This window comes from Buteo buteo, chromosome 19, assembly GCF_964188355.1.
Source record: "Buteo buteo chromosome 19, bButBut1.hap1.1, whole genome shotgun sequence".
Taxonomy (NCBI): Eukaryota; Metazoa; Chordata; class Aves; order Accipitriformes; family Accipitridae; genus Buteo; species Buteo buteo.
In genome coordinates, this window is record NC_134189.1 from 25,335,179 (window position 1) to 25,362,309 (window position 27,131).

A 27,131-nucleotide genomic window follows, 5' to 3' on the forward strand; every position below is an offset into this window, starting at 1 on the left:
GTTGGGAGGACACTGCTGGTATGCCTTTCCACAGGATTATGCAAGCATTGCTGTTGCCTGCACTGTATGTGTAACTTTATCAAAATGTATTTTGAAAGTTGTAGTAAGAAAGAAGGTATGGAAAAAATCACCTTTCATAGCAGGCTATTTCTAGTCACATTGAACACCCTGTCTCATGAAAACACACATTTTATAATCCACTTGTAGTCTTTTACTCACAAATTTATTTCATCATGAGAATACCTATCAGCTGCAGCATAGTTAAGAAGTTCACCATTACCCACCCTAATATACAGAGATCATACACAAGAATTGCTTGAAGCAGCAGTTAGTGTTAGTAGCATTGATTAAGCCAGTTGTCAGTTACAGGCAGACACACAAAAAAGCAGGGGTAACCTTGCACTAGTTATGGAAGGAAAACTTCCACCTTCCAAGTGCTTTTTATGGTGGGGAAAAAAGAAACTGAAAGTCAGTTGTTTAGGTTTTTTAATATTTTTTTTTAAATGAAGTGTTGCTGAAAATCATTAGCTGAACAAGGACTGCATTTTCTAGTTACAATTTAAAGTAAGATAAAGAAAATACAAATAATTATATAAATAATATAAAGCAACAGCCTTTGCAGAAATTGCTTAAGGCAATGGCTCTGACACTACAAATTCTACTTCTGTATCTACGTATACAAATTTGTACATTCCATAAACACAGCATCAGTTGAATTTTAGTCCACTGATGCACTAGTCAGTATGGGATACCTCAGATTTTACTGTGTATTAGAAGCTTCTGTTTTCTCATACAAATTCACACCAGAGTCATACAAGAAATTCAGTTATTGACATAACTTAGAAAAATTCATGCTCAGTGGCACTAACATCAGGACACTTACAAGCTGGTGTTTTGCCTTGCTTACCTACAACAGGGATTACTACATCAGATGATCCTCTGCCACTCATGCTGTAACTCTTAAACATAATGAGAAAGACTAGGGTTCTTATTTCAACTTTTCCTCTGATTTCTCTGCATTTTTAGACTAGTCTGAAACACTTGGTCCTTATATTAACAGTAATTTTATAGTTAATGATAAAGATTATAATTTCTTGGGAAGTAGCAAATGGAGCTATGATGCCAAATCTTCTCCATCTCCTCATGGGATGCCAGGAAGAACTAGATTCATTATTGATGTAGATTAATCCTCACCCTAAAATGTAAAAGGGAAAAAACGGAAAAACAAGTCAGTCACAGGCACTCTTACAAAGGTAGTCAGGTTTCAGCTGTCAAGATAGAGAAAAGCTTTTTGAAATTTATCTAGTACATTAAAAAACCAAACACCTCTGATATAATAGTCTTTTGAAAAGCACTTAATAGAATACAGATTCTTTGACAAACACTTATTATCATCAGATTATGAAAGCAGACTGATTTTTTATTATTATTATTATTTTACATATAATTACAAAATGTTCTCAGTTAAATGACAAGCCAATTAAATGTATCCACTTCATTTTTCAGGATTCTATGCACAAAACATATATACATATATATAAAAAGACAAGACTTATTGCACTTTTTTCTTAGGAAGTTTCCACTTTCTGGTAAATCCTTGGGTTACATTCTCCAAAAGGATTAGTGTAACTGTACAGTGCTTACTCCATAAGCATCGAGTTCAGTCTTATTACACCTTACTGTAACAGAGTTCTAGCGTTGTTGTAAACGCCAAATACTATAGACAGCATTTTTTAAAGACTGTGGATAGTTTCCAAGAGATACCCACCTTTAGCTGGGCAAATGGTTCTAGCTGACCATTAGATTTCCATGGCAAGTGGGAAAATGAAGCATTTCCAGGCTTATTTCCTTTCTTCAATGTTTGTGAGAGAGAACCAGCTGCACACACTCACTGCAGGAGAAATGGGTGGAAGGCTGTACCCATCTTACACAAAGGGAGGATAAGACTAAACCATCCTCCATTATTTAGGGTACTGTATAAGACTCCTAGTCAGAGGACCTGGTTGTATTACTTCTAGGAGCCACCTCAACATGGATGAAGACTGTAAGCATTAGAGTATCATATGAGCATGAACCACAAACGTTTCTGTTAGTTTTCAACAGGAACTGCTAAACTTCAAACTCCAAAATAAAAGACTCCTGGAGATCCATCTAAGCTCAGAACATTTATACCATAGCACAATCTGCCATGTGACAGAAGCCACGAACTTTATCTAATTAATGATTGTTGCTGGGAATCCTACATGTCATAATCAACTACAGCATCTAGAGCAGGTTGGAAAGTTGCAGTTAGAGCCTCTAACTATGTGTCACATGTATTTTGGCTTGCAGGACAAACAAGGAAACCGTTTAAAATTACGTAGGCTGTAACATGCCTCCTATCCCATCTGCATGAAGCACAAAAAACCTGTCAGAACATGGACGCCACTCTCTGCCACAGAGCTGGGCCCAGGCTTGCCAAACACAATCCTGTAATGCCAACTGCTGGCTAAGCCAAGAAGCAGGAGCCACTGTGATGGGGAATAGATGAAAACTGTTGCTCATCACAATGAGAAATTCCAACTCTCCATTTCCTCCATAAAAGAAAACTTCTGAGAAGTTTCTTGTTTGGAATCACAGAAAGTGAAACAAAGGAGGGGAGGGAAGAGAGCAAGTGGGGTATTTCTGGTGAGATCAGAGCTGCGTTTGTCACATTACCTAGTGCTGAGTGAAGCTGTTCTGGTCACACATACCATAACTCCTCTGCATGGTTCCCACATCCCTGATTCAGAAACACGCTTAAGTATACACATAACATTTGAAATATATGTTTAATAACAATACATAGTTTGCATTTGAAACTAGAATGTGTAAATCTAATTCTAACTAAAAATAATATATTGCACTTCTGGCATGATCATGTTACAAAATCCAACTGCAAGGTTCACAGAGTATAGTTCTGGACATCTGGCCTAGTTTTTCTTTCCTCCCGAGAATCCAGAAAAAGGAAAGGCAAGCATTCAGCATAGACAAAAATCCCCAAACTTATGGGTTGGCTTTGTTGCTATCTTTCAGCACAAACTGCAGTTCAGAGCTTAAAATACAGAGGGGCGGGGGGGGGCGACAGACCGCTCATATCCTCCCCATCTCTGCTTCAGTGTTACTTAACCTTTCATAATAGTTTTCCATGTCTATGCAACATTTCTAGCAATTGCTAACTAAGTACACGTGTGGAGAGTCTAGAGAATAAACTTAAAACCATGCCTTAAGGATTAATATATTGAGTGCTCAGAATGGAATTCTGAAAGCAACTGTGCTGTACACTGAAATTGGCACTTTGTTATTTTCAGTGCTTTTGACTAATCCTGAATTGAGATAATGCTACAGACCCAATTCATTCAATAAAAAGGCAACATTCAGTCTAGCAAAGTCATTCATTATAATATTTATTCTATGAAATGAAGAAGAAAACATAAGATTAAAAAATGTTCCATGCATTTCATAAAATACAGAGAAAGACGTTGTCACAAACGAAACAGAGAATAAGCAAGCAAAACCCCCACTGAAAATCCCAAGAGCTCCACTCTCCACATTGCATCATATAAATGCAAAAAGCATATACAGGAGAAAGAGCAGTCTAAGGAAAGCAGCAGGTTATCTGTCAATATCTGGGATGGGTCAATCAGCCTGCAAGACTTTTGCCATCACCTCTCTGATCATAAAACCAAACTGATGCAACTTGTTTTCCTTGCTACCAGTTCTTGGCATCATCTTTAGCTGGGAAACCAGGATAGCACAGCAGTATTCCTATTAAGTTGCAGTCCAGAAATAAACTAGGGGCAAAGGGTAGGTAGATACAGAAAGATAGATAGCAGGGCACAGTGGGTGGGATGAGGTGGCAGTTGTTCCACTGCTCGAAGCAAGGTGGAGGGAGATGCTTTAACTATCTTACTGGGAGCGTGGGGGGTGGGAAATGCATCCTGCAAAAGAAGTATGGGCAGAAGCAGGGAATATATCTTGCAGGTCTCTTAAAGAGTCCCAATAACATAAAAGACACACTGCATTATAAAAGGATGCCGAGAGCAACATCTTTATTTAGGTTACAAATTACATTACTATAAACCTTCTTACTGAAAACTTTTGATCCAGTTCCTTCTCCTCAACCTATAGTACTCCATTTGGCTTCAGCAAAGCTCTTACAAGATCCTCCTCTTGCTTTTATTTTACAGAACCTCTCAGACTCCCACAACGGTTACCAGCCACATAACTACTGACCACAAACCCAGTCTTAATTCTGGGCTCTGACACAAAAGCAGCCCCCATCTCTTATTGGGAATGCCCAAAAGCTGCCATAGCTGTATTTGGGGAGGGTGGTGTAGAGAAAGGAAGAACAAGGCTCCGCTTACACAAACACCTATTACCCCAACAGCCCCACTCCATGCAGGCTTAGGAACACCACAGTCAAAGAGTTTTATGTGGGGAGGAGCAAAGAGAAGACAGCGGACTGGGATCCTTCCCCCTGCATCTGGGGATGCATCCACTTCTCTCACAACAGCGTTCTTCTGCTAGCTACCAAGCTATCTCTGCTGCAGTGCGGAAGGTTCTGCATTGGCCTCCTGTGAATGATGCACCATGGGGGAAGATCGTTACAGTTACAAATGTGATTTTCATGTTGTTTCTTAAAAACATAAAGCTAGGAATTCTTATTTTTTAACAATTTACAGCTGAGTGTAATTTAACCTGTAGCATGAAATATTACAAAATTAGAAGATGCGAGATACAGAATTGCCCAGGCTACACCTTAACTCTGTTCCTTTGCATGTACATATCAGGAATATGACTTTATATCACGTGATCTTTTCACCTTTCAATCCCCAAAAGAACCTTATTTCATTCCCTGGGCAAGCACTAATGAGGCAGAAAGAATACTCCATAGGAGATCCCAAGTCCAGCATTTCTCACTTTTGAGTGCTTGCAGCTAGAATGTTTTCTTGATGGAGTTTTTAAAAATTTAATTATGTTTTATGTGCTCTATTTACCTTGCATTAGGAAAACAGAAAACACTGTAAAAGATTATGGTCTCAGGTCTTCACAGGTCTCCACAGGCCTTGGTGAAACACAAAGATTGAGTCTTCTTTTAAAGTAACTGCCCAGCTTCCTAGCTGGTGTAATTTCTGTGTTGTCCATGTAAACATTACACAGAGTCTTTGTACCACCCACTAAGCTCTTTGCTTCAATCAACTATTTGTGCCCAAAAGCACATCCTTATGTTTCTTCCCACACCGCAGCCATCCTCCTACACCACAAAAGATGTAACAAAATAGGAATTAATCATAGGCTGGATACTTACAAGGATTGCTGCTGTTTGCTTCTGTCTTCCCAGCCTTGGCAAGTTTGGTTGAGTTCTGCTGTGCTTTGCCTTGCTCCTCTCCAGTTAGCAGGGCTTTTATTTCAGAGGGGATTTTCCCTTGGTCCATCGCCATGCACCACTGCTTGTACTGAAATATGCAAACACATTACGCATTAGCAAACTGCCAGGATCACATTAGCAGACAAAACAGAGCTGTAATCTTTACCTTCCGGTACATTCATTTACAGTTTGAATTTACTGGGTTGAAGCCTCTTACAAAACTGCAGAGCACTAATGAGCTAAGCACGTGTCCATGGTTGCATACCTGGCCTCAGTAAATCCTGTTTCAGTCAATAAACTGCTACTCAGTGGCAGTACTAGACACAATACTGTAATTATTAAACAACATGGAACACTTTGTGCGTTTTCTCGCTGCTGGCATGCCAGAATACCGTTCCAGTTCATGGCCTATTAAAAACAAATATTTCACATGACTCTGGGGCTGATTGACTATTAAGAGGTCCTTTTTGATTGTGCAAGGCACGGTTACAGCACACGTGCCTTATTCCTAGTTCCCCCATCTTAAATCCATCATTGGGAAACCCTGAAGCACACTGAAAAACCTGTGGTCAGTTGGCTGACTTTCCACCCAACCCTAACCCTATTCAGTTGTGGTGATTAGCCCTGCCTATTCAAACAAACCTAAGGCACAGTCAAGGCAATATCCTCAACTCCAGTGAAATCTCAATGGCATCTCAGTATCACTGAAGAGCTGAATCTGTATTTCCAGATGAAACATTCTCTTCGGTTAATGCAGCTTATTTGGCCAAGACACCCATCTTGCATGTGCTGGAACACAGGACAGCTGTGCAACTGTCTACACAGAAAGTATGCTGCAAGAACCAACCTCCCCAACAGAGACAAAGGTCTGTGGGAAGCAATGACACACTGTGGATATATGTTCCTCCTTGATACTTTAACACATTTCTTTCCACCCTCTACCTCTTTCTACCTCTGTCAGAGGTTTTCCAAAACAAACATTTCAAAGACAACAGACTCGTATGTAATGGCACTTTCTTTGCTTGCTTCCAGTTCAAAACCAGCAGATAACTTGTGACATGAGGTTCATATTCAACACACAAAGTAGGCAAACAGCTGAATGCATCTGTTACTGATGTTTTGATACCTTACGGCAATCCAAATCCCACGCTCAGTCACAGTGATTTCGAGAACAAATGTCCACGAGGACAGGTCCCAAATAATATTGAGGGTTAGGTTAAATGATAGTTTCTTACCATTTCAAGCTCTTCTCTGAGAGCACAGATGGCTCGCTCTCTGCTTGAAACCAGCTCTTCCAGGTACTGGTACCTCAGCTTCTTCCTGGCTCTGCACTCTCTTGCACTCTGACGACTTCTTTCAAGTTTTGCCTTCAAGTCTATTTTGGCTGGTTTACGACCTCGCTTGCCTGGTTTCTTTACCTTGCCTCCAACCACCTGGAAAGGAAGGGTACAGTAAAGATCCTGTTCTGCAAAGGTAATGCTGTATCCATGTCATTCTGCCTACTAGGTGTCTCAAGTAGAAAATCTTGCATATACTTTCATTGATCCTGGAGCAACAGAGGAAAGGGGGCTGATGTACGAAGTTTTCAGTGATGGCATCAAAACCAAAAGGGAGGGATATGACTTCATAGTGAAGTCAGTGCTTAAGCAGTCCTATCGTAAACACTACTAATCTGATTTGGAGGAGCTCCACAGAATGGTTGAGGTTGGCAGCGACCTCTGGAGGTCATCTGGTCCAACCCTCCCTGCTCAAGCAGGGCCATCTAGAGCAGCCCAGGACCATGTCCAGATGGCTTTTTAATATCTCCAAGGAGGGAGACTCCACAAGCCCTCTGGGCAACCTCTGCCAGTGCTCAGTCACCCTCACAGTAAAAAAGCATTTCCTGATGTTCAGATGGGCCCTCCTGTGTTCCAGTTTCTACCCACTGCCTCTGATCCTGGCACTGGATACCACTGAAGAGAGCCTGTCTCCATCTTCTTTACACCCTCCCCTTCAGGTATTTGTACACACTAATGACATCCCCTGAGCCTTCTCATCTCCAGGCTAGATGGTCCCAGCCTTCTCAGCCTTTCTTCATAGGAGAAATGCTCCAGTTCCTTCATCATCTTAGTGGCCCTTTGCTGGACTCTCTCCAGTGGCTCCATTTCTCTCTTGTACTGGGGAGCCCAGAACCAGACACAGTACTTCAGATATCTAGGAGGATATCTGGGACATTGAGGAGACAGACATGATAGTCAACTTGTAGTGAAACTGTTTTAATATTACCAAAAACCCCTGCCCTAATACTTGCCAGCCCTAGAAATATTGTATTATGGAGTTTAACACTTTAATTTGGAAGAAAAAAATATTTATTTGTATCAATGTAATCCAAAACCTAGGTTTGCTGCAATGAAATGACCACAGTTTCAGCCAACTCTAAAGATGAAACTTGTGGGAATTATTCACTAGCTATCTGCGATTCCTCAGTCCCAATTTCTTTCAAAGGAATCTTCTGAGGATTTTTACTAAACAGGGGACTCAGTTACACCGAGTCCTACCTCTGCTGCCTCTATTCCAGTTGTATCTAACCACTCTGGCCATGTTTACCTTCAAAACATTATTACACAGCCTGGAAAATTCTCCTCACACCTCCTCATGCAACCTATCCCAGTGTTAACTCTCCCAGTGCCTAATTTCGACCTCCCTTCCAGAAATGTGACCCCCTAGTTTCTTGTCCTATGGAATGCTGATTTTGCAATCATTTTTCCCTCTTCTTTGTGGCTCCTTTTTTACAGGTCTGAAAGCTTCTGTTGCTACCAATTAAAAAAAAAAAAAAAAAAGGGAATAGCTTCCTCAATGTTTACTCTATGCTTCCCCACCCAAATATTTCACTCTTAACATAAGAGCATAGCACAAGAAAGTCTTAAGTATGGTCTGAAACTTAGTTCACTGGCCATTGGGTAGTATCGCCCTGTAAGCATTACGTCAGCCACACACCCCACCTCCCCTCTGAAGTGAGGATTTCTCTTTATTTGCATTCTGACCACACTGTTTAAATGGAGGGGGTGTGGAGAAACACACCTAAAAGACACACCTATATACAAGAATTTCACTGCTGGTTGAGGTGTTTCACCATACTGTATACAGACAGGACTTTTTCTATTAGGCAGTGATCAAAATACCAGAGTTCATTAAAAAAGGCATTTTACTGTGTGATGCTACAAAATAAGGTGGCTTTGACATTCAAAGAAGTCACTTGTTCTACAAACTCAGCAGGCTGCAATAAAAACAATAACATAATGAATTTATGTGCTAGAATGAAGAAAAAAAAGGATTATACAATTAAGCCTATTCTTTCTTTGGAACGTGAGTCAACAATCACATGCCAACATAATCCTACCCTCTCTACACTGCCTTTCCTAACTTATTCAGGAGTAGCTGCCTAGCATAAGCAAATGGAGGAACAGAAAGTACTTAATGGACATCTAGTGATAATGAAACAAACACAATACATTCAGAAAAGCAAAGAAAAAAAACCCCAAGCTCTTTTACATTTGAACTGCTGAATACAGTTTTAATAATCCATTCAGCCCACCAAAGTGATCTCCTCAAGATCTTCTAGTTCAGATGCTATATTCACCAAAGTAGGATAAAACTAACCCGCCGTGGCCAAGGGGCAAAGAAGCTCCAAAGAAAGGAAAGTGACTGTCCCCTTTTGGGCATGACAAGCATGGCTCTGTCCTCTCATGGAACCACACTCCTATTTATGTGTGGTGTGATTTACACTCCTAGCTCAACAGGACTTAGAAATACAGTCTTCCCAGGAGGGGCTGTAGGCACTCACAATTTGTTCTCTATTATTACCTGCACTTGAAAGATTTCTGTATATTACATTACACACTACAGCCAAAGTACTTCAGTTCTCAAAGACATCTAGTGCCTGCAGCTTTTCTGTGCCAATGCAAGGTAGTTTAAAGTAAATCTTTGAATTCAAGAGCTAGATAAGGTCTTGTAGAGGCATACACTCCAGCTCTCTCAAAAAACCTTTGCCACTCTGAGTTCTGACCCTCTAGAAGAGTGAGCTAGCACTCAAGGCTGGAGTTCCAGCACACCACGTACTGCCCTATGAACAAAAGAGTAACTCGAGTCTTAGTCCTGCACAGGAGCATGTCACAGCCAAGCCCTTTCACCACAACGTCAGGCAGGTGAACAGTTGCTACCACACTGTTTCTCACAACCAGCAAGTTAAAGCTACTGGCAAATAGCACCCAACTTTTCCACAGCCAGCATCTTGGGCAGGCACTGGCCATGAAAAGCACTCACAAGCAGCACAGCTTCACAGCAGTTAAATACATCCAACACCACAATATCACAAAACAATTTCTTTTTAAGGACCTGTTATTTTAAAGCATCTTGTGTATGTATATGCAGCTGGTGCCTTTTTTAAGGTAGGGGTCACATCAACACAAAAAACATACACAGGGCAAGGGAGAGTGGATCTTACACCAGTTAAGATATCAAGTGAGCTCATACAAACTCTAAGTTTATAGGCCATGTTTTTATGGACAGATGTAGAGATGTGGGCATAAAACAGTTAAAGGCACTTTGTAGTCTGCAAGGAAATTAGACGCTGGTGTAGACTGCTTTGCACATTGCAAATGCATCCTGGATCCACTACTATCAATTAACTGCTGTCCCTTTAGTCACTGTAGAGCTTTCTACAGATAGGTGTACTAATTGCTGTCTTTCCCCCCAACTTCTTTTACCACTGCAGCAGCCCCACACACAAGCTCTCTTATGGAAGGAAAAAGACTTGTACCTCTTGGATCATCTCTTGCCAATGCTCTAACCACCAGGACTATGGAAATAATGAAAAGCTTCTTTCCTTTTAAACTCTGTCTTTAAACAGTAAAACCCTAACAATCTGCATTCACATCATCCCCAAAGATTCATACTGTCTTCGTGGCTCCTGAACTGGAGTTCACCATACAATTAGGCATCACCCTGCACAGCTAGTTTGGGAAGAGATAATCAAATCCTGCATCCTTACCAGTTTTTCCTCACCAGTATTTAGAAGCTCCTGCCTTAACCTTAAGCAACACAGCTGGGGATAAAAAGCCCTGATAAATCCTTTGCCACCATCCCACATTACCATATCTCCCTGGCTTCTAGTCATGTTTGCCTACTCAGTTGCCATGCTGATGTGACAGAAAGAAGACAAAGCAGAAGTGCTAGTTGATGTCAAACATGGCAGCAGACCAAGAAAAAACAAGCAAGCAAACATTTTTTTATTCCCTTTCTATCCCCCCCCCAAATTTATAAAGGGATGTGATCTATTAGCATTCAGCAGTAGGGATTTGGGTTCTTTTCAGGGAGTCATATACAATCAAGACCCAGAACAACATTAATCATAAAATTTGTCATAGAAATATTAATAATGACATGCATTTGTCAGAAGTCTGACCAAACTCCTACTTCAGTTCACTCAGAATTCAGAAAATAGAAAAACATAACTCCCTCCCTTTTTAATACAGTACTTAGATCACAAGATCATTCTTGCCTGGCATCAGTGTTCAGGTACAAAATAATTTGACCTGGAATTGGAAATAGCTGCAATTACTTTCCCTGATATAGAAAAAGCCCTCAGATTTCTGGATTTTTTATTAGAGGGATTCAGCAGATCTCTACAGAAGCAGTGCCAGATTGCATGATGGAGAGGTCCTACTTAGGAAGGAGATACATACATAACACAGCTACTAGCACTCACACCCCCAAGGAGCTGATGGAAGATTTTGATAAAGCTGGCCTCACCATGACATCTACGCTTTTGAACAATTTGGCAGATTAAAACACTATCTGAAGCACTGTTCAGCACTACAGATCAGCAATGCTGATCTCATTGAGCAGTTCAGCATCTTCCAGCAGCTCTCTGTTCATTCACAGATAAACGAGTAGCTCTTAAGTGCTCCATCAACCAGTACTTGAGATCCAGCTCAAGGAATCATCTTAAGCAGACTCTTGGTTGCATTAGTGGCTGAAGGTATAGGTCTGCAGAATTTAACTTAGCACAGAGTTGATGATCATCTACAGAATTTATATAAAACTATAAAAATTATTAAAAAGAAATAAAACCTAAGCACTGCATTCATTACAGTAGAGGAGGGAGGAATCTATTCACGCTTACAAACTTTTTCTCAAAATCAGTAATCAAATGAAGTTAGTCACAAGTCTCCTAATAAAGATGAAGTTATCTGATCTGCTAAGTCACAGCATACCATTCACAGTAGCAGTACACAACCCAGCTAGAAAGTATGCTGGTTATTCCTCCATTGCGTGACATTTTACATGCTTCACACAGATAACTTAGTTAACTTTCACTGGCAGACAAAATGCATTCAATAATGATCCAAAAATGTAAGATATTATTTAGCAAGCAAACACTTTCTAAGTCTTAAGCAGATATGTCAATAGAAATTAATCCTAAAACTCTAATCATACAAAGCGATTAATGTACTAAGAATGTAATCTTTAGCACAGATGTGTAAAGAAGGCTATCTTTGCCGAAACATCTATTTTGAGAAAGCATAAATATCAAGCTTTCATAAAGTGTTAGGCAGGCATCCACAAGTCAAGATGGGTAAGCATTAAGTTTTTCAGGGCAGGAATTGCTACTTAAGACTGTGTAGCAATCACCCAGATGCCACCTTACAGGTGAGAGCCCTCCTCTTCCCCCCAGGAAGGACTTAAAGCCTCACGCCTGGAAGCACATCCACCAACACGCCATACGCATTCTCCCAGTTTACACTAACAGAACCCAGGCATTTCTTTAAACTTATCTCTGTTAGAGCTCTAAACAGGGAACAGGGATGGTCAACTAACACTACCATGTATATCCTCCTAGCCCACTGCAACAGTGAAATAAAACTGTTCTAGCTGCTCTATAGAGTTTAAGCTCATCCATTTTACTCACTCATTGCAAATGTGAGAACACAGATGGATCATCTGAGCGATGCTGAGCAGCAACTTGTTAAAACATTTGATGATTTGAAATTGCCCGTCTCAAATTATAACCAAAGCTATTTAGGTTTTGTACTTCCAACCAAGCAGCAATGAGAACACTTTACGTTCGGACCTGACCCTGGGTGGAAGATTTCTCCAGCACTTTGCAAACCTGCATACTCTGAAAAAGCCCTGAAGGATGAAAACATAGTAACCCACCTCCTTAACAACTGAGGTCATTATGAAAAGAGATCCTGTGCTTTGCTCTCCACACTAGCTCTCAGTCCCTGCTGTGGCATTCAAAGCATTCCTCAGAGTTGATTCCAGGATCGCCTGGGAGATTGCCCCTCTCTTTGTGATACTGGTCACCCACAACAGCGAGGGTCACAGGCAGAGATGTGTGAGAGGACATCTCGTGAATGAAGACCCATGAAGTTCTCTATTTTAAGCACAAGATTTCACTGCTGACTTGCTCCCACACTCCCTCCAAGGGACATCTGCATCCCCGTAATGATGACTTCCAGCAAAATTCCCCTTGGGATCACACGCGACTGGATATTTGATGTTAGGCAGTGGGGAAAACAGCGCAAATCCTGTGCACAGCCTTTTACTGTGGGCCCGCCCCTGCCCTAACACCAAATGCTCCACCAAAATGGAAAGGCTGTACAAATAAACACCAGAGCAAGACATCCACAGATGCTCGATCCATAAATATAAATGCCCCATACGAACAGTTTTATCTGAGTGCTTGCTTTTTCAAACTCAGTTAACACCTGAAAACTCTCCGGCCTTACCTATTTAAAGGCTTTTCTTTCACTTCACACATTGCAAGCTTGTGGAAGTTTAGAAACAGTCAGACCTCAAGACCAGCGTCCTTGCTCAATGCCCTGGGACCAGCTTGATGGAGAGCAAACAATCTGAGCTGGAGACCCGGCTTTCAACAGCCACAGCCTCTTTTACAGGTATAAAGAAATTTGCTGCTTCATGTAGAGGATGCAGCAATTTATTTACAAGCAAAAGAAAGCCACAACCAAGAACCAGTCTGTTCAAAGTTGAGAAACTAACTTGGAATTAAAACAAGTGCAAGAGATTGAGATCTACCCTTTTAAAAATCTGAAGAGTGGACTGTTTTATTGTCACCAGAACTGGGTAACAAAGGTTCTCCTAAGCCTGCTTTTTTACCTTCCTTTGTATATCCAACACATAAGTAGCTGCCCTGAACTAGCAAGGCATTTTAAAAAAGCAGTTGGGTGCATTTCACTGAATTTTCATTCCCATTTGAAAAAGTAATCAATTACTACATTCCAGTGCTAAGATTAAGAATGATACATTATACTTTTTTTTCTTAAATCCCATTTTAAATTAAAAAATACCGTTTAAATATAATATTTGTCTCCAAAATGCACTTTTTCTTAAATCTCAATCTACTTATTCATGTTTTGGCTCAGTTCAGCTTATTTCTGAAGAAAAATACATTTCATCTAAACTTTTTGAAAACTAAAGCTATCTCTTCTGTACAGGAAAAGAATATTTCTAATAAAAGAGGGCAATCCCAAACTTTTTTGTTGGTGGGGGTGGTTTGGTTTTTGTTTGCTTGTTTTTTATTTCACTGGAATAACAAAAGCGATCTAAGGTTGAGAATTTTTTTTATTTCTCATTTCTACCCATAAATTGACAAGTTAATTACTCACGTTAAGTATTGCCAGAGTGTTCCCTATAAAAACTTCTACAAGTAATACAAAAGATTGCAGTTAGCTACGTAGAACTGTATTTTAACGGTTGCCAACAAGAGTTATTTATCAGCTAACACAAATGTGAAAATTACTTCTTACCCTAACGCAAACCCCCTGCTTCCCAATGTATATAATAAATATACAATAAGCTATATGTAGTCTTGTAAACTAACCAAGTAATTTCACCTATAAAGGCTAAAATCACAGGGACAGAATTTCTCCTTTTTCCTGTGTCTAAATACTTCAGAGGTACTAAGTGTTACTTTAACAGAGACTAATAGCCAAGGAACAACTACATAACTAAATTCTTTCCCTTACACAACCAACAGCTCAAACCACAGCAAGGAGAAGTGAGACCAGTATCTGCAAAAGCCCTAGTTTCAGAGCAACTCTGTAGGAAGAAGAACAGGTCACATTTTGGGTTTGGGTGGGGTTTTTTTCTGTGAATAATATAAGAACATCCTTTAAGACCGGAACATCAAAGTTTTCTAGATCTGATGTTCAGATATTCTCTCTCCCCCTTTATTCCTTAGTATTTCCTTCCCATTTTGAGGAATATGTTACAATGAACCATTTTTCTAACGCTCTCTTAAACCAGGTAAGGCTAAATTATAGCGCACTAAGAATTAGGGAAAACATGACAGCCTGCAAGCCCAATTCTAAATTCTTTATGTCATGTAGATGAAGGAAAAGACTGAACTTGGGTAGATGCAGCTATAGAATGGTTACTTCACTACTAATGTAATTTAGTTATCTCCGTTTTTACAGGGAAATTCCTTTCACAGTCACACTCGTTCAATTCACAGATAAGACTCTCCGATCAGGCAGGCCAACCCTCTCAATAAGGAGGAAAATGTGACTCAGTGGAACTTCTAGAAGATTTCAAGGACATGCTGGCTCAAGCTGTAAGACCACACTGGCTAAAAAATGAAGTATAAATAGTGCTCACCTTACCCCAACACAGCAACATGCCATGGGAAAAACCCTCCCAAGAGAAATGGGATCTCTTGATGGGAGCTACCAAACCCTTAGGGCAACCTGCAGCTTCATGAACTTGTTCCGAAAGGAACCGCAGCCCTTCAAAACAACTACAGCAAAGCCTTTCAAAGCAGCAGGCACTTACTGACTAGTATCGGCTGTTTTCAGTAGAAGATGTGAGGATCCAGTATCACCCGAGATTATTACCTAATGAAAAACCTGCTGAGGTAACAAAGATTTTCAAAGTTTTCCTTAGGTACAGCCACACCCAGCAGTTCTAGGCAGGACCCTTTTCAATGCCACTGTCTTTGCAAGTATCTCAGCAGTAAGTTTTAAATAAAAACATCATACTAGGAAACTGTAGTTGAGACTGAAGATAGGAAGGGTAAATATTCCACTCTGCATTTTTTTTCTTCACTCAACATCAATTTTTCTAAGGGAAAAAAAAGAGCAAAGTCTTGTATTATTGATTGGGTGAAAAGATTTAGTTTATTTAGTAAATGCATCCAAAAATGTTTCAAAAAAAAGGAAAAGGCAGATTATCAGGACTTCATAAGACATGACAATAGAACAAAAATTGGCTTTTAAATTAAAAATCTGGAAGTCATTGTTACAAATAAGTTAATTTTGATACAGGAGAAATGCAATGTTCTTAACAGAAATAAAAATCAGCTAATACTGATGAACTACATATGCCCCCAGAACTAAATCTTCTGGATCTTCTGAACTGCTGCCCTGATGACATAAACATTCATGCAGTTCTCACAGCTGTGATCATTTGGTTGACTTCAGTGATGCAGATTCCCCCCACCTTCCTTTGCAGCTTTCAGAGAAGGCCTCAATAAAACCAAATAGTATACACATTAAATTGGCAAACAGTCATGAAACTTTTATATACTTATGATCCATTCTGGGGATCCTTTGTACTGCCAAATTATTGATCACTTTTACGTTTCTTAGATTCATTCCCTAAGAAATTACATCAGTATTTTCTTCCCCTTTGAATTAAGGCAGATCAGCACAGGCAGTGCAATTTTGTTTTAATAAAATTTAAGTGGGAAGAAAACCAGATAGCTTGTGAACACATAAGGTACCACAGGCATGTGACTACCATATGACCAGTTTTAATACTCAAGCCAAGCTCAGAATTTATTACAAGTCAGAAGACAGCTGCCTCACAGCCTACCTCAAGTGTGGTTTCACCTAGCTCACTCCTGGGGACTTAAGCTACGTCTGGCACAAAATCCAGGCTACTACTGCAACCACGACTCTGGTGAGCTGGAATACCCAAACTCAACCGGGAGTTTCAGTTGTGAAACGCTGCACTGAGTGGCCACAGCAATTATCTTCTCAGTCCTCAGGCTGGCTGTGCAGGTGCTGCTTTAGGTGCAGCCCGGTGCAAGCAGGCATAAGAGGCGTTCCTTATGCATCTTCCGATGTTTCACTCTGCTTAAATGGAAGCCCTGTGCCTTCAGGGATGCCCCTGTGCTGTTCCGTAACAAGAGGCAAGCAGAAGCGAAGCACCAGCGCCCATCACAAGGCTGCAACCCAAGCTCCTACCCTAGTACCTCACCATTTGTCCACAGCCGCCCTTTATCCAAGAAATTCCGGGTGCTACAGGGACACGATCCACCGCACCAGATCAGACCCCCGGCCCGTATCCAGCCTTTGGCCCGCGCCCGGAGCTTTAAGGAAAAGCCAGAAGCGGCCTCCAAGCGCTGTGCTCCGCTGCCTGCGGCAGGGGAGGAGCAGGACGGGGACGAGCCCCCCTCCCTGCGGCAGCGACCAGAGGCCTTCAAGAGAAGATGTCAGAGAAGTTGACCCCACGAGCCTTCAGCGGGAGCACTCGCCTCGCTCGCGGTTCCCTGCCTATTAACCGCGACGAGGCTTTGCGGGGGTTTACACCGCACACCTGCACACCGCCCGGACCTGGAACCCGGCGGCCTCCCCTCAGCGCCAAACGGGCGCCAGCCCCCGGGCGGGCCCCGCAGACCTCTTACCTTGCTGTCATCCATGTGTGCCGCCAGCCCCGGCCCCGCAGCCCCTGTACGGGGAGCGCACCCAAGCCGCCCGCCCCGGCGGACGCCGGCACTCACAGCCCCCCAGCGCGGCCCGGGGCCGCCGCCATGGCCCGCCGCCCTGTTTGTTTACAGCCGCCCGCCCCGCCCCGCGCTGGGCGGGCGGGGGGTGCGGCGGCGGAGCGGTGCACGCTGGGAAGAGTAGTCTTGCCCGGCCCCGCCGCCATTGGCCGCTGCCGAGGTGGAGGGGCGTGAAGAACTACATCTCCCAGCAGGCCCCGCCGGGGTGAGACGGAGAGAGGCGCGGCGATTGGCTCCCCTCCCGGAGGGAGAACTACATTTCCCAGAAGGCGCCGGGCGCCTGCTTGCCTCGCCGCGGGTGGGCTGCTCGCCGTCCCTCCCGCCGGCTGAGGCGGGCGGCTGCCCTGAGGGACCTGGTGCCGCCGCCAGTCCTCACCTGTGTCCCGTCCTCCGCCGGTTCCGTCTCTCGCACTGCCTCCCTCGAGCGCTGAGCCCTAATTTTGACCCCAATCTTAACTGCCGCTGACGGGACCACCGCCAGGGCCGCCGCCTCCGCCGTGTCCGAGCTAGCCGGCCGGCCTGCCTGACTGCAGCCCTGCCCCGCCGCAGCCTCAGGTGATAGCTGCAGAGACGTTAAGGTTCCAGCCGAGCAGCCGTATAATGGCTCGAGCACTAAAAACCAAACCAACACATTAAGTGTTCTGCTACCGTTTGCCTTGCTTTGCCCTTCAAGTTCCTGAAACCGAGTCTTCCTGGTCGCTCGGATGCTGCCTGGTGTACAGGGACTGAGATCCCAAGTCATCCCGAGTCCGAAGAAGCAGTCCTTTTGAGAATTATCCTTTGAGAGTACCGTGTTTCCTCTCCTTTTCACGTTGACATACCAGAAAAGGTTAATGTTGAATGCTTTCGATGCAAAGCCAAGCCACACATGTGTGCCTCTCCCCCCCCCCCCCAGGTCACTGGAAATTAGGCCGCTGCTTGCTCAAAAGACACATGTACCCCAGCGAACAATGCTGTAAACATGGTCCGTGTTTCAAGTTCGCAGTGAAACCTGAAGCTAGGCATGTTTCATGTTGCTGCATGTTTCTTTTTATTCATGCACCTCTATTCACAACAGTTTCCCATGACTTAATCTCTCTTACATGCAATTGTTAGGGCTAAAGGCTTTGTCATGGGATTTTCCCCCTGAATCACAGACCTTCCTCTTGGAGGGATATGCTTTCTGGATGGCAGAGACAAAGCACTTTTATAAGCTTTTTTCCCCTATAAGCTTATATGCTTTTCAGTTATTGAAGACAAGGCTGTTTGCACGCTGCTTCCTATTTGCCTGTCCCGAACAGTTGTATCATTTCTTGCGACTGTGCCCCTGAAATAAAAAAAGAAATATATTAAAAAGCGGGAATGATCAGTACGTTAGGCAACAGGCATCAGCTAATAAAGTGGAAGGAATAGCTCACTATGAGCCTGCCTAGGTTGTCTCCTGTGATACCCTCCCCCATCTTTGCCTTCAAATTCTTGAAGAAGGTGGTGAGACGCCTTGTAGCACCTTTGGCTCTATCCTGGGGCCATAAAGCTGGCTTTAAAAGCCAGTTGGGGGTTTCCCTGGTGAAGGGAAATATTGAGTGGCAAAGAGCCAACATAGCTCACTTAGGCAACCCTCTGTTGCAACATGAGTGGAGGAAGGAGATTAGACAGAGCCCTGATACTGATTCAGAAAGGCCAGAATCCTTTTAACCAGCAAATTTGAGTTACAGCTGCATCTTTTCCTTCCACTAGATTACCCCACACTAGCCATTCTGCTTTATATCACTTAAGAAGCAGAGCTCTCAGCTTCTGACCAGGATAAGCACAAGTTCCCTGCCCAAACACTTAAGATCTTCCATATTTTAGCATGGAACAAACAACTCAAAATATGCATTTCAGTCTGCTTTTCCACTATGGCTATGCTGTCCTCTTGGATGAATACAAACATGCAAATTGAACAGGAGTCTGTCAGAAAGAACAGTTGTAAATGGAACTGAGTATTATATATATGCACATATATATAGCGCATAAGCTTCTAATGTTTTAAACTGATTTTAACAGCTAGAAGAAAGTACTTTACAGAGCAAATAGTGAACTCTTGGAGTTTAACTGCCACAGGACACTGTAAGGCAAAGAGTTCAGCTCGTTCAAAAAAAGGATTAGACAGATTTATATTTCATAAAGAGGTACTAAAGGGATGTAGTCTCCACCATCCCTAATCTAACAGTTTGGGATACTGGGGATGTATGAGAGGAGCAGAGCACAGAAAAAGGCCAAGTTCACATATTCTCCCTAAAAAGCATTTCCTCCTGCCACTCCCAGAGACAGAATACTTGACTAAATGGAACCATGGTCTGACCCCGTGGGGCTTTTTTTTTTTTTCATGTTGTCTAACAGGTCACCATTTTGACCCCAAAGACTCACAAGTGAATTAGGATTTTTAAGTAAAACTTCTTTGGTTAAAGTAAAGGCAAATGATCTGTGTACTAGACTAACTCATCCTCACTAACTGCAGGTTACTGTTTTTCCTAGTAAGTGATCATTCCTAAGCGATTCTCTGAGACATCCTGATGATTTTATTGCTAAACCGTAGTGATGCACACCAAGGAAACACTGCCTTGTATTAAACCCAATGTCACAAATCGTCTTACGCAATAACTGTTGGGAGTTCCTTGCTCAAATGAATTAAATTTATTAAAAGAAGGGTTGTGCTTCTGAGATCCAGAGAGACTTTGAGGTATATAAATAAACTGAGTTCAGTGATCAGGCAATAGTTTAAAAATCATTGCTTATGTCACTGTGACTAAAAAAGAGATAATAGCTCATGGGGTGATTTTGCACCATGTGCTTGTATTTGCAGTGATGTCAACACATCCCAAAGAGGTGTTTATTCTCTCTTTCTAGAACTGTAAATGTTTTAATTTGGGCAAATGGAAATTTGTTTCTCTGAAAGCCTGCCTGAGATAAGAATAAATCTTGCAACCTGTTGGTATCAATACTCAGCATTTTGCTGAAATTGCTCCGCTGTCCATTTGTGGAGTCTTTGCAGATTCAGAGCCTTTGAGATCAGTTCATTCATGGATGGGAAAACAAGGATGCAGTTAAGATATTTTCTTGGTTTTTTTCCAAACGTACCAAAATGCCAATTGCTTTAATAGAGATGCTAACTCAATTGCCATGGGGGAAAGATTGTGCGAGAGCAGCCTGTCTTTCAATCCCTTGGGGTTTTTTTGTAGAACCAATAAGGGAATTGCATTTTCCTATACCCTTTAGTCTGATACCCAAGAAACATTTCTGGAAATACAAGAAGAAACTCTCTGTCTTTCAGTTTTTAGACTCTGTTGATACTGAGACAGAGAACACCCTCAATTTGTCATTTATATCCATCAGTTAATTTATTTGTCACTGGGGAGTGACAAAAACTGTTTATTTACATAATATTCTATACCTTATTGTTGCTTATATAACTATGATAAAAGTATACCAGTTTGGGGTTTTTTTTACATTAGAGAAATAAGCTAGATATGCTAAAGCTCTGAAAGACCTGGTAAACACAGGGACAGCACATGTTCACAAGTACAGTGATTGATCACCTTGTTGGTAGCATTAAAAGAAAATTCTATTTAAAATAAAAGCTCTTTGAAAGCTGATTTTTAAAATCTAATCAGTGTTTGAACAAAGCATAGCACATTGGGAGCCTGATTAGTGACTACTTGCTATACACTGTATAATTAAATGTTGATAAGGGTTTTGCTCTCATATTTGCTAAATGTTCTACTTTGTGACAAGATGAGTGCCTTCTGTAGTTACAAATGCTTGAAGTGACATCTACAAGGGGAGTTCTTCCTGTTTAGCTATTGCACATTAACTTCTCAAGTAAAATGGACTCAAAATAAGTTCTTTTGGAATAATCAGCTGTTGTCCTGTGCATACACGCGCACAGAAAAGTTACAGCTTTATCTAGCCAAACTAACTTTCCCATGGAAGCAAAATCTTGAAACAGTGCTTATGAAGCTTTTATATTGCTGAAGGGATAGACTATTTGTGAATTAAAATATTGCATGAAAATGCCCATGTTGCAGTTGGAAAGGAGCTACTTCATATTTTCTAGCTAGTAGAAGGCAGAAAAAAAAATCAGATGCTCCTATACTTCATGCATGTGATTGATAGTTCCAAATAAGATGAGAGGAAAACTAGAAGTGGTTCAAAAAGGGATTTGAATAACATGGATTTCATGCAGAATTTAAACTAAATATAAAAAACTGAGAACCAAAGAGCAAGACAAACAAATCACTGATTAAGAAGATGACGAAGAGTGGGTTAAAGTTCAATGCGGTGCGCAAGTGAATAAAACTTAATCTTGTTCTGAAACAACAAACAAACAGAGCAGCAAAATATGCCACATTCAGGAATGTGACAGCCATGTTGTATCTGGCACTTGAACAACAGAGAATTATTGCTGATGATATGGTAATTGCAGAGGTACAGAAAAAAGTGGGTGGATCATGTGAAATTCATGAAATATTTGAGGTGAACTTACAGCAGGATTAGTCTTTTTCTTTTAATTGTGTACATTGATCTCTATCTGCAACTGGTTTAGTAAAAAAGCATATTGTTCATTCTCAAGAGGTTTAAAAATCCACTTTAGCTCAGTGTCATTTTTCGTTCTTAAGATATTTTGCAACGTGCTCCTCCCCTTTGGCCTACGCAAACAAATATGCCTGCATATGCATACCTACTAGAGCCAGCCAAAAACTGCTGCCTGTAGCTGGCCATTCTGGTAAGAGTATTTCTGGTTGCTTTCCACAACACTTAAAATAATTTTAAACAGTTGTGTCCAGACCCAGATTCTGTGGCATGGACTGTGCTCACAACCAAAACATTTACTAATCTAAGTCTGATAACTGTTGTCTTGCTCAAGGGCACAAACAAGGTTTCTGCATAGCTTGAGCACAAAATGAAGGACTCGTTATGGCAAGCTGGATCTGCGTTGTAACTGAGTCAGAGGACTTCCATGATGACCTTGACTACTTTCAGAAATGTCATTGCGTTTCACGTGAAGGGTCAGGTCATCAAATACAGTACTTCGCCCTCATCTGCACTGCTCACTCCATCTTAAGAAAGTCAGCATCATATCAGCTAACTTGTGTTTCGCAACTGTGTTTAAGCATATTGGATTTCCGAGTATTGTTGTAACTGCTGATGAGCCTTGTATTTGCGTTTAACAGGATTTGTATTTAATAAGACTGCTCATGTGAACAAAAGTGACTTACGGGATCAAAGGCTGCACCATGAAAAGTGTTCTATTAACTGGATGCAAAACAAGAACACACTCCTGGATAACACAAACTTGTTTGCAGGGCTATTTCAAGGCAACAGGCAAAACAAGCAGCAGGTTATTGGGAGCTGGCAGGCTGCCTGCCTTGCCCATCCATACAGGGGAAATAAAAATGTGCTGTTTCAGAAAGATACAGAACAAAGCACAGACATCCTTAACCTGTCATCAGCTCCCCTCTCCCTGGCTCTCAAAATCTTCCTGACATGTCCCTGAGCTCCCACTCCACCAATATCTCCTGAAAAAAACACCAAGTTTCCTCTTCCCTTGCCTACATTGCCTCTCCTGCCCTTCCCCTCGGCCAACGATCTACTCCAATTCTCTGAATGAGCCTTTGCTTGAATTTGCTGAGCTGACTGACCTTTGCCGACAAACATGTCCATGATGGCACCTGGCAGTAGTTACAGATGGACACGATCCTGCTCAGCGTCCATGGGTCAGATGAAAGGGGCAGAACAATACGAATAACACTTTTTTAACATGGCTGGAGCTACCATGGTTTGATTCACCTGAGTAGGTTGGGTTTAGAGCAAATTACTTTTAAGCATGTATTTACAAAATAGGCTGATCAGATTTTGTGTTTCACTTCACTGAGGTTGCAAAATTTTGCCTATCGAGTCGACCATGTATGACCCAGTAAAAAAGTGCAGATATACTCTTGAACTGCTCTTTCTAGTTTCACACGAGCTGATGCTCTGTCACCTTCCTTGGGAAGTACTCCTGACACCTAAACAATGAATCTAAATACTGCCATGCTTCTCTCTTGGTAGCTCACAGCAAACTGGAACGGCTTCTCAGGCATTTGAAGTAATTTAGGTAACAACTAAAATGAGAGACCCAGAAGCTCTGTTAAGTTCCTCAGCCAGGCACATACCCTGATCACATCCAGTATCTGGGTCCGACGTAGGTAGCAGCCAGCTCTTTTCTCTCCTCTCCAGTTTCTGTGCAAAGGGAACCTGAATGCATGCCTCTGACGGAAGCTGTGTCGTATTCGGGTGCCCTGCTTTGTGATGGGGGACCAGAATTTGCCCAAGTGTGACACGAGGTTAGTGTAGACATGGGCATGCCCCCAGAGGTACAGCACAATACAGCTATTTTGGAGGATCTCGTGCACTTCTAGCCTTTTGCTACTTTTCCACTCTGACCGCTTCAGTCTTGACTTCACTGGAAGAAGTGGCATTTAAATTGACGAGTCAGACTGCTAGTGCAGTCTATCTTATGAAAAATGTATCATATGAAAAATGTAACTAATTTTCTCCTTCTCATTCCCATATAAATATATATATAATAATTGTAAGACTACCTCTGCCTTGAAAGCACAATTGATTTGTGGTGACTGTTTGAAGATTTGAGGGATTAACTGTAATTATAGGATCAAAATCAGAAAATATTGCCTACTTTGCAAAAAATATTAAACTACGAGATCAAGGAAAGGGGTTCCCCTGTGTCTAAAAGGACCATATTTTAAATCAAAAAAACACACTGTGGACTTTTTTTTTCTTTTGAATGTTACAATACTGTTAAACAACTTTCAGACAAGACTGACCCAAGGAAGAAAGAAATGGGCTCTGTGAAACTCTAATATACGCTGAAATAAAGCTACCTGTTTTTTAAGCAGTTGGTCTTTTTCTAACTTCTACCTCAGGATTTCCCTTAAGGATTTGGGACTGGGGACTATATTGTCCACCCAGAATTGGGGACTGACACTACACTAGAGTTTCAGAAAACTATATAAAATAGCTTGCTCCATTTATGTCTCCACTGTCTTGTGTTACAAACCATTCATGGTCAGACTGTGTGGTGTGGTTCTGCATGCGGCAGAAGCTCTCTGTGGCATTGTGCCCCTTTCCTGCATGTTCTCCAACAGTTTTGCTGTCAGGCCCAGGAGCAGTGTACCTTAAAGCTTTATTAACTCCTGAATGGCTCTCCCTCTATAGCACTCCGCAAGGGACCATTAATGGTTTCTGTCTGCTGGGGCATATCTCTAGAAAGAGCTAAATGATGCTGTGAGGTAATTCAAGGGCAGTAAACCTATAGCAAGAGGAGCTTTCATCCTCCCCAGGATCCTCTGAGATCCACAGCTCTCTGTTTCCAAATAGGACATTGATGAGTTTTCTCCATGCATTTTCCATGATTTTAAGGCCCAGGTAAAGCTGCAGGAGAAAGCCTGACATACGTATGTAGGGTTGATGCCCATGTTAGGCGTTAGTCTGCTTGGTTTCAAAGGCGTCTCCAGAGGCTGATTTAAAGCATTTACATCAGTCTGCTGCTCGAAATCACTGAAACTGAGGTAAGTAGCTAATTATAGATGCTGCGAATAGACTCGTCAGTGGTCATTTCATAGGACTAAGTGATGTCATGCTACAGAATAGCTTTGCCATCAGTTTGACAGGTATTTCACCAAAAGAAATGCAGGTGGGGGATTTGCATGTGTTAGTTATAGATTGTTTTTGTGTTTTACCATCTCCAGTTCTTCACGCAAATGAGCTATTTATTAACCAACTGCTACAATGTCAGGTGTAAACATTAACCAAGGAAGCGATGAATCTATACACAAATCGACAGCTGTTAGCTAAATGCTTACTTTGATTGCATATATATAATCCTTAGCTGTCTTGTGACTTGTCTTATTGAAAGAAGTGTCAGCCCCAGAGCGCTGTCAAGTTGCTTCAGTGAAATCATTCCTGTCCCTCTACCTCCATCTTTCTTAATGTCCTTTAAATGTCTAGCTATGTCAGGGAGAAAAGACCCTATTGCTGAATGCGTGTTGAGACTGCTATGGAAAATTTTCCCCTGACAGTGTCAGAAATGTTATTCAGAGTCCCTCAGATAGCTACAGCATTCTTAAATGGAATACAACTCACCCTTTTCCCCCTTTAATGTGTTCAGCAGACAGGTGGCGACCCAACTGGTGGCAAATTCCTAAGTATTTATATCTTTTAACTCTCAAATGATATGAACAAGTAATAGGAAATGTCATGCACTGAGTATATGAGTAATGTTCCCATTAATCAATCATCCAAAATAAACTGGATTATTATGTCTATTTGTACTATACTGTAGCTATTTGCAGATAGATGTACTGAAAGAGCAAGCCTGATTCTTATTGGCTCTGCTCCATGTGGAGATTTAGACGCAGAATTTCTTACAAGTTCACTCCTCTTCCACAGGTGCTTTGGCCAGGCACAAGAGAGATTCACAAATGTAGAATACCGCCCAGCTGCAATTGTCTTCTTTCTAGTGTCAGCATTTGACTCCCACTTGGACATAATTTTCAACTGAATATAGAAGCTATGAGGCAGCGCAGATACCCTTCTGAAGAATGAGATCTCTAGCTGCTCTAAACTAGCAATCAGACCCAGCAAATTTTAGAGACAATTGGGATTTTGAAAATGAAGTCCAAACAAAGCAAATGATTTTTTAATTCCTAGTTTCCAGAAAGAATGGTTGATTCACCACTTAAGTCGGTGACTGGTGTCCTACACATCAGTTCAAAGAATGAAACTGGAATTTGTGAGTTACACTGGAGGTCTCATCTGTCTCAATTCCTGAATTTCTTGCATCGGTTTTGGCAGCAGACTACTACTTTTAATGGATGTGTCACAGGGCATCCAGGAAGCCTAGAAAAGTGCTGCTGTGTACATACCTGGAGGAACTCACCTAACATCTGGTATAGAAAAAACCCTCTGCAAAGAACATGTAGTTCCAGAGAGGTTGCAGTCGCTGCCAGTGCGGTACAGATTCTCACCGTGCAGAAACTACCTGCACAGGGAAGCACCCTGAGGCAAATTTATCTGCAACACATTTATTTTTGGTGGGCACTGTAGGGCAACACATGCATGATCTGTTCACCGCATGTCAGGTCCAAATCCCCTGGTGCCAGACCATTTGCAGTGTGGTTGCATTTGTGCTTGCACTCCTCTCTGAACACAACGTGGAGTCTACGGCCGTGTTCCCACCAAAATACATGGAAGTGCCAGAGGAAGCACATACCTACTTAAAAGTCTGTTTGAAATACTGGAGTCTCAAACCACTTAAGCATACCTGTGTAAACCACTGAAAACAAGGTAGGTGCCTTACTGATCAGGATAGGGTTGTACTGACTTGTCCTCAAATGCAGAAAAGACAGATGTCCCTGAATCCATAGTGCTGACAGTCTGTATAAAATGGAAATAATTTCAAAAAATCATAAAGCTCCTTGGCATGATAATAATTCATAAACAATTTAGATGGCTTTGTTGCTTTGTCTTTGTATGTTTTTGGCTTATAAAGTTCATAATTTGGCTGCACAACTGAGAAGAAACAAGAGAATGGTACAATATAGCCTTTTTGCACCACTCTGGAAGTGTTGAGGAACATTTAACTGAAAGTAAATATACCCTGTGCAGCTACACTGTCAACTTATGGACAGCTATGGAGAGGGATGTATGTAATTGAGAATAAGACTATGGGATTTTTTTAAAGATATATTTGCATATGCAGTTGTTACTAGGGATTTTGTTGTTGTTGTTGTTGTCATTGAAGGATTTCACACCATCATTCCTTCAATTACATATATACAGCCTTGACTCATTTTATTCCAGGGCCTTTTTGCACACCCCCACCAATGTGAAAGGGCCTCTAAATGGATGTAAGTGTAATGTGCTACCATAAAG

The 27,131-nt window shown here is 41.7% G+C and overlaps 1 protein-coding gene across 4 annotated transcripts; it reads right to left on the reverse strand.

Moving 5' to 3' along the window:
• Window positions 1-225: 225 nt before the first annotated feature.
• On the reverse strand, window positions 226-17,237 carry CREBL2 (cAMP responsive element binding protein like 2). Of its 4 annotated transcripts, XR_012653632.1 has the most exons (6): window positions 17,079-17,237; window positions 6,625-6,822; window positions 5,330-5,477; window positions 2,698-2,761; window positions 1,769-1,891; window positions 226-1,195 (listed from the first exon to the last, which is right to left on the reverse strand). XR_012653632.1 is itself a non-coding variant. In XM_075051728.1 (4 exons), exons 1-4 carry the CDS (start codon window positions 17,091-17,093, stop codon window positions 1,191-1,193), a joined length of 366 nt encoding a protein of 121 aa, XP_074907829.1. In that variant the 5' UTR covers window positions 17,094-17,236; the 3' UTR covers window positions 229-1,190. The 4 variants fall into 4 exon arrangements, 2 of the variants coding, with proteins under 2 accessions (XP_074907829.1, XP_074907830.1); XR_012653633.1 differs by lacking the exon at window positions 2,698-2,761 and having other exon boundaries at window positions 227-1,195; window positions 17,079-17,236; XM_075051728.1 differs by lacking the exons at window positions 1,769-1,891; window positions 2,698-2,761 and having other exon boundaries at window positions 229-1,195; window positions 17,079-17,236.
• Between the last annotated feature and the right edge of the window lie 9,894 nt (window positions 17,238-27,131).